Source organism: Lipophrys pholis (assembly GCF_963383615.2).
Source record: "Lipophrys pholis genome assembly, chromosome: 7".
Taxonomy (NCBI): Eukaryota; Metazoa; Chordata; class Actinopteri; order Blenniiformes; family Blenniidae; genus Lipophrys; species Lipophrys pholis.
Genome location: NC_137638.1, coordinates 585,943 through 593,442, shown reverse-complemented (window position 1 = coordinate 593,442; position 7,500 = coordinate 585,943). Strand labels below are relative to the sequence as shown.

The window sequence follows — 7,500 nt, the reverse complement described above, 5'->3', positions numbered from 1 at the left end:
CACCGAACCCTGACCGAAGTTACGCTATTTAACACAGCAGGAACCAGTCAGAACTAACAGGAACCAGTTAGTACCAACAGGAACCAGTTAGAACCAACAGGATCCAGTTAGAACCAACAGGATCCAGTTAGAACTAACAGGAACCAGTTAGGACCAACAGAAATTAGTTAGTACCAACAGGAACCAGTTAGAACCAACAGGAACCAGTTAGAACCAACAGGAACCAGTTAGAACTAACAGGAACCAGTTAGGACCAACAGAAATTAGTTAGTACCAACAGGAACCAGTTAGAACCAACAGGAACCAGTTAGAACCAAGAGAAATTAGTTAGTACCATCAGGAACCAGTTAGTACCAACAAGAACCAGTTAGTACCAACAGGAACCAGTTAGAACCAAGAGAAATTAGTTAGAACCATCAGGAACCAGTTAGTACCAACAAGAACCAGTTAGTACCAACAGGAACCAGTTGGAACCAAAATAAATTAGTTAGCACCAACAAGAACCAGTCAGCACCAACAGTAACCAGTTAGTACCAACAGGAACCAGTTAGTACCAACAGGAACCAGTTAGTACCAACAGGAACCAGTTAGTACCAACAAGAACCAGTTAGTACCAACAGGAACCAGTTAGTACCAACAGGAACCAGTTAGTACCAACAGGAACCAGTTGGAACCAACAGGAAACAGTTAGTACCAACAGGAACCAGTTAGTACCAACAGGAAACAGTTAGTACCAACAGGAACCAGTTAGTACCAACAGGAACCAGTTAGTACCAACAGGAAACAGTTAGTACCAACAGGAACCAGTTAGTACCAACAAGAACCAGTTAGTACCAACAGGAACCAGTTAGTACCAACAGGAACCAGTTGGAACCAACAGAAATTAGTTAGTACCAACAGGAACCAATTAGAACCAACAGAAATTAGTTAGCTCAAAAAAGAACCAGTTAGTTCCAGGGGAACCAGTTAGAACCAACAGAAACCAGTTGGAACCAACAGGAACCCGTTAGAACCAGCAGAAACGAGTTACTACCAACAGGTACCAGTTAGAACCAACAGAAACGAGTTAGAACCAACAGGAACCAGTTAGAACCAACAGAAACCAGTTAGTACGAAGAGGAAAGAGTTAGTACCAACAGGAACCAGTTAGTACCAACAGAAACGAGTTAGTACCAACAGGAACCAGTTAGTACCAACAGGAACCAGTTAGAACCAACAGAAACAAGTTAGTACCAACAGAAACCAGTTAGTACCAACAGAAACAAGTTAGTACCAACAGGAACCAGTTTGTACCAACAGGAAACAGATAGAACCAACAGGAACCAGTTAGAACCAACAGAAACAAGTTAGTACCAACAGGAACCAGTTTGTACCAACAGGAACCAGTTAATACCAACAGGAACCAGTTTGTACCAACAGGAACAAGTTAGTACCAACAGGAAACAGATAGAACCAACAGGAACCAGTTAGAACCAACAGAAACAAGTTAGTACCAACAGGAACCAGTTAGTACCAACAGGAACCAGTTTGTACCAACAGGAACCAGTTTGTACCAACAGGAACAAGTTAGTACCAACAGGAACCAGTTTGTACCAACAGGAACCAGTTAGAACCAACAGGAACCAGTTAGTACCAATGAGAGCCAGTTGGAACCAACAGGATATAGACAGAACCAGATTCTGAAGTAGAACAGAAGTAGTAATTTGAGTTTTTGTTGAGAACCAATGTGAACAGAGAAATAAACTTGAACAGTTTGAGCAGCAGCACAAATTATAAATACAACAATCAAAATCTCTTCTATAAGTTAAATCTGAAGTCCCCTGAACTCTGGAAAGAAAAGTTCTCATTTCCACTTCACGCAGGAATATGAAGAGAACCGAGTGAGACAAGTCTGTGACGCGCCGGACGGAGAATACATGCTGCTGATCATCGGGGCCAGTGTCCAGGTCGGAGGGTTCTGGGTCAGAGGGTTCTGGGTCGGAGGGTTCTGGGTCAGAGGGTTCTGGGTGGGAGAGTTCTGGGTCGGAGGGTTCTGGGTCGGAGGGTTGGGAACCAAACACACTGGTTAGCCCTCCACAGAGGACTGCGGGCTCTCTCCATGGGCGGGGCTACCTTTATTTGGACGACTGGAAAGAAACCACAGAAAAAATGTACAATTTAACAGAGGTACACTTAGAACCAGCTGGAACCTCTTAGAACCAGTTAGAACCGATTAGAACCAGCTAGAACCAGCTGGAACCTCTTAGAACCAGCTGGAACCACTTAGAACAAATTAGAACCAGCTAAAACCAGCTGGAACCACTTAGAACAAATTAGAACCAGCTAAAACCAGCTGGAACCTCTTAGAACCAGCTGGAACCAGTTAGAACCAGCTGGAACCACTTAGAACAAATTAGAACCAGTTAGAACCAGCTGGGGTCAGTCTGAAACAGTTAGAATCAGTTAGAACCAGTTAGAACCAGCTTGAACCACTTAGAACCAGCTGGGGTCAGTCTGAAACAGTTAGAACCAGTTAGAACCAATTAGAACCAGCTTGAGCCAGTTAGAACCAGCTGGAACCTCTTAGAACCAGTTAGAACCGATTAGAACCAGCTAGAACCAGCTGGAACCTCTTAGAACCAGCTGGAACCAGTAACACCTGAACAACACGGGGATCTGGAATGGGACCAGGTCCATTCAGTTGTTGGGTAGGAGCAGGGTTACCCAGCTGAACTCAACTAAAACGTTCTGGAACCAGTTAGAACCAAGTAGACCCAGTTTGACTCAGCCAATGTTGATCAGAACCGGGTGGTGCCAGTCAAAACCGGTGAGAACCCGCCTTGACCACCGGGTGGTGGAGTCGTACAGTCTGCCGGAGCCAGGTACTCAGAACAGGGTGGGACCAGGTGTGGAACCTTTGTGAACTCAGTCCCACCTGTTTCTGTGTGCTTCTGTGTGATTGGTGCATGTGTGTCAGGGGGCGGAGTCAGAGGCGGGACTGGAGGATCGGGATGGAGATGCGGGAGCCCTCCGACTGGACACAAACAACAAAAACAAGTAAACATGACAGAGAAACAAACAACAGACACAGTCAAACGTCAGTGGAGCTGTCAATCAAACTGATGCCTAGGAGAGTGGGCGGGGTCACACAGTGAGAACAGCGATCTGATTGAAGGATGAGGACGGACAATGACATCACAGTGACATCACAAGAACAGCCGACGTACCATTGGTGAATTCCTCACTGGTCACTGATAGAGATTCTGCAAGAACAACCATATATGGTCACTGTGAGCGGAGGAAGTGGGTGGGGCTTATCTGCATCGACACACCTGCCAATTTCCTCTTTTACCTTAAAAGGTGTAGTTAGATCAGGATCACACAAACAGAGACAGACAATCACAGGTACAGTCGGGTACAGACAGACAGGTAGAGCAGACAGACAGGTAGAGCAGACAGACAGACAGTGACAGACAGACAGGTACAAGTACAGACAGGTAGAGATGAGTAGAGACAGACAGGTATAAACAGACAGTGATAGACAGACAGGTACAGACTGGCAGTGATAGACAGACAGGTACAAATACAGACAGGTAGAGACGGGTAAAGACAGACAGGTAGAGACAGACAGATACAAGTACAGACAGGTAGAGACAGACAGGTACAGACTGGCAGACAGGTACAGACAGAGACAGACAGTGATAGACAGACAGGTAGAGACAGACAGGTAGAGACAGACAGGTAGAGACAGACAGGTACAGACATGGCTCCATGTTGAAGTGAAGGTGAGAAGATGGTCAGGTGAAATGATGAGTGGCCAGGATGTCGGGGGAGGAGTCAGGTAATGTGTGGGAGGAGTCCGATGACCAGTGGGAGGAGTCAGGTAATGTGTGGGAGGAGTGTGATGACCAGTGGGAGGAGTCAGATCACTAGTGGGAGGAGTGTGATGACCAGTGGGAGGAGTGTGATGACCAGTGGGAGGAGTCTGATGACCAGTGGGAGGAGTCAGATCACTAGTGGGAGGAGTGTGATGACCAGTGGGAGGAGTCTGATGACCAGTGGGAGGAGTCTGATGAGGAGCAGAAAGACTGGTGGTCTTTCTCAATCCATGTCTGCAGGTTGTTTGTGGATCACTGTTTTACTTTCTGCAGCACCAACAAAGAAGAAGCTGCGTCCTCTTGGTTCTAGAGGATCTGCAGGGTGGCTGAGGCAGAGCCGCACTGCAGGAGGAACAACCCTCACTGACTGACAGAACATGTTCAGCCCCGTTTCTACGGCAACCATTTCAGGTGAAAACGCTAAAGATTGGTAGAGTTCTGGGTGTCTGTTTCCACGACAACGTAGCGCAGAATCACTGAAAACAACTTTTTGAAAAAGCTCAGGCTGCGTCTCGGTGTGTAGAGGGAGGAAACACTGCTCCCCGTCTCCAGTGGTCCTGCCGTTGCCATGGAAACGGACATCACTTTAAGAAAGTTGCTGTGTGAACATGAAACTTCTGTGAAACATAAACACAAAAACGAGGCGTTTTTACTTTGAAACGTTGTCATGGAAACGGAGCCTCAGCGTGGTGAGGAGGAGTTCAACCACTTCTACACTAAAGGTCACTACTCCCCGTCTATCTGCTGATCTATATATTACACACACACACTACACACTACACACACACTACACAGTAGTGTGTGTGTGTGTTGTGTGTGTGTGTGTTGTGTGTGTGTGTGTTGTGTGTAGTGTGTGTGTGTGTGTGTGTGTGTGTGTGTTTGTGTGTGTTGTGTGTGTGTGTTGTGTGTGTGTGTTGTGTGTAGTGTGTGCGTGTGTTGTGTGTGTGTGTTTGTGTGTGTGTTGTGTGTGTTGTGTGTAGTGTGTGTGTTGTGTGTGTTGTGTGTAGTGTGTGTTGTGTGTGTGTGTGTGTAGTGTGTGTAGTGTGTGTTGTGTGTGTGTGTGTGTGTGTGTTGTGTGTGTGTGTAGTGTGTGTTGTGTGTGTGTGTGTGTGTTGTGTGTGTGTGTAGTGTGTGTTGTGTGTGTGTTGTGTGTAGTGTGTGCGTGTGTGTGTGTTGTGTGTAGTGTGTAGTGTGTGTTGTGTGTTTGTGTGTGTGTTGTGTGTAGTGTGTGTTGTGTGTGTGTGTGTTGTGTGTAGTGTGTGTTGTGTGTGTGTGTTGTGTGTGTAGTGTGTGTAGTGTGTGTTGTGTGTGTGTGTGTGTGTAGTGTGTGTTGTGTGTTGTGTGTGTGTGTGTGTTGTGTGTGTGTGTTGTGTGTGTGTGTTGTGTGTAGTGTGTGCGTGTGTGTGTGTGTGTGTTTGTGTGTGTGTTGTGTGTGTTGTGTGTAGTGTGTGTTGTGTGTGTGTGTGTTGTGTGTGTAGTGTGTGTAGTGTGTGTTGTGTGTGTGTGTGTGTTGTGTGTGTGTGTAGTGTGTGTTGTGTGTGTGTGTTTGTGTGTGTGTTGTGTGTGTTGTGTGTAGTGTGTGTTGTGTGTGTGTGTGTTGTGTGTGTAGTGTGTGTAGTGTGTGTTGTGTGTGTGTGTGTGTGTTGTGTGTGTGTGTAGTGTGTGTTGTGTGTGTGTTGTGTGTAGTGTGTGCGTGTGTGTGTGTTGTGTGTGTGTGTTGTGTGTAGTGTGTGTTGTGTGTTGTGTGTTTGTGTGTGTGTTGTGTGTAGTGTGTGTTGTGTGTGTGTGTGTTGTGTGTAGTGTGTGTTGTGTGTGTGTGTGTGTTGTGTGTGTAGTGTGTGTAGTGTGTGTTGTGTGTGTGTGTGTGTGTAGTGTGTGTTGTGTGTTGTGTGTGTGTGTGTTGTGTGTAGTGTGTGCGTGTGTGTGTTGTGTGTAGTGTGTGTGTTGTGTGTAGTGTGTGTGTTGTGTGTGTTGTGTGTAGTGTGTGTTGTGTGTGTGTGTTGTGTGTAGTGTGTGTGTGTGTGTGTAGTGTGTTGTGTGTGTTGTGTGTGTGTAGTGTGTGTGTGTGTGTGTGTGTGTGTGTGTGTGTGTGTGTGTGTGTGTGTGTGTGTGTGTGTGTGTTCAGAAGGACTGAACCTCGCCGTGCTGCGTTCAGGTGTCGGCACAGTGACGGAGATCCCAATGCTGAGAAGAGAAAGGGGGCGTTACCTGGGGACTCCAGGGGGCGGGGCTCTGTTGGGCCGGGAGGGGATGGAGGGTGGAGGGCCGGGGTCGGGCGACACAGCAGGGCGGGACGGGGGTCCGGGGGCGGAGCGGCCCCCGGGGCGAGGTGGTCCCGGTGGCGCCCGGCGCTGCGGCGTTGGACTGGACATGGGAGACCTGCGTAGACGAAGGGGGGCGGGGCTAAGAGACGAGCCGCCTCCACCGTGCTGGGGGTGGGGGGTAGGAGGTTGTTGCTAAGTTACCTGCGTCCTGACGGCATCCCTGTCACCTGTAGCCACGAGTCGTCCACAGGCGGAGGCATCGCCGTGGTGATGGTGGAGGTGCTGATGTCACCGATGATGGTGAGGCCTTCCCGCAGAGCGTGGTACATCCGGAGCATCTCGTCCCGGTGCTGCGCCTGGAGGGGGGGGGGGGGGGGGGGGGGGGGGGGTCAGCTACACAACTACTACAAAACATGTGTGTGTGTGTGTGTGTGTGTGTGTACCTGCTCCTGGGACTCCTCCATCAGGGTGTTCTGGTCGCCACATGAGTAAAGTTGAGCCAGCAGGTCAGCGTGGATGAATTCTTTAGTCTGAACACAAAGACCAGGGAGGTCACCATGGATACTGTGTGTGTGTGTGTGTGTGTGTGTGTGTGTGTGTGTGTGTGTGTGTGTGTGTGTGTGTGTGTGTGTGTGTGTGTGTGTGTGTATTGTACATTGTTGATCATCAGGTGCATGATGGTTTTGGGGATCAGGTCCCTGACGGTGCGGTGGATGATGGACAGGTAGGAGTCCACCAGGTTCCTGACGATCTCCACCTGTCGCTCCAGCTGAGGATCCAGACTATGGATCTGACCTCCGTCACTACCGGACTCCTCCACCTCCACCTGCACACACACACACAGTGATACACACACACACAGTGATACACACACACACACACACACACACACACACACACACACACACACACACACACACACACACACACACACACACACACACACACACACACTAACCTTTTCTTTATCCTGTGGCAGCAGAAATTAAACAGTGAATAAGTTTAAGTAATAAGCATCAGTATTGCAGTATCAACCAGCGGTATTGCAGTAATAAGCAGCAGTATTGAGTACCACGGTGCGTTCAGGGTACACTCCAGCCCGTAGGAAAGAAGCCTTCCAGCTGTCCACCTCCTCCTGAGACTCGCTGGCCAGCTCCAGCTGACGATAGTCTTTGTAAACGTTCCTGTGACATCACACGGAGCCTGGTTACTGCATCTGATACACACTTAGGACATCTTCACTTGCAGAGAACATACAGAACCCTGAGGAACCCCTGAGCTGTGGTATAGAACCCTGAGGAACCCCTGAGCTGTGGTAAAGAACCCTGAGGAACCCCTGAGCTGTGGTAAAGAACCCTGAGGAACCCCTGAGCTGTGGT

General features: G+C 48.5%; 1 protein-coding gene across 3 annotated transcripts in view; it reads right to left on the bottom strand.

Moving 5' to 3' along the window:
• Positions 1 to 2,065: 2,065 nt before the first annotated feature.
• Positions 2,066 to 7,500, bottom strand: part of LOC308112026 (dynamin-1-like) — a gene marked incomplete at both ends in the record, with an annotated part of 16,614 nt that continues 11,179 nt past the window's right edge. The window contains 7 exons of one of the 3 annotated variants that reach the window (XM_080467212.1): positions 2,066 to 2,126; positions 6,066 to 6,236; positions 6,323 to 6,477; positions 6,565 to 6,651; positions 6,777 to 6,947; positions 7,074 to 7,091; positions 7,194 to 7,305. In XM_080467212.1, coding sequence (XP_080323338.1) covers positions 2,066 to 2,126; positions 6,066 to 6,236; positions 6,323 to 6,477; positions 6,565 to 6,651; positions 6,777 to 6,947; positions 7,074 to 7,091; positions 7,194 to 7,305 — 775 coding nt within the window. The remainder of the gene's footprint in view (positions 2,127 to 6,065; positions 6,237 to 6,322; positions 6,478 to 6,564; positions 6,652 to 6,776; positions 6,948 to 7,073; positions 7,092 to 7,193; positions 7,306 to 7,500) is intronic. The other 2 variants (XM_080467211.1, XM_080467213.1) reach the window with 2 other exon arrangements.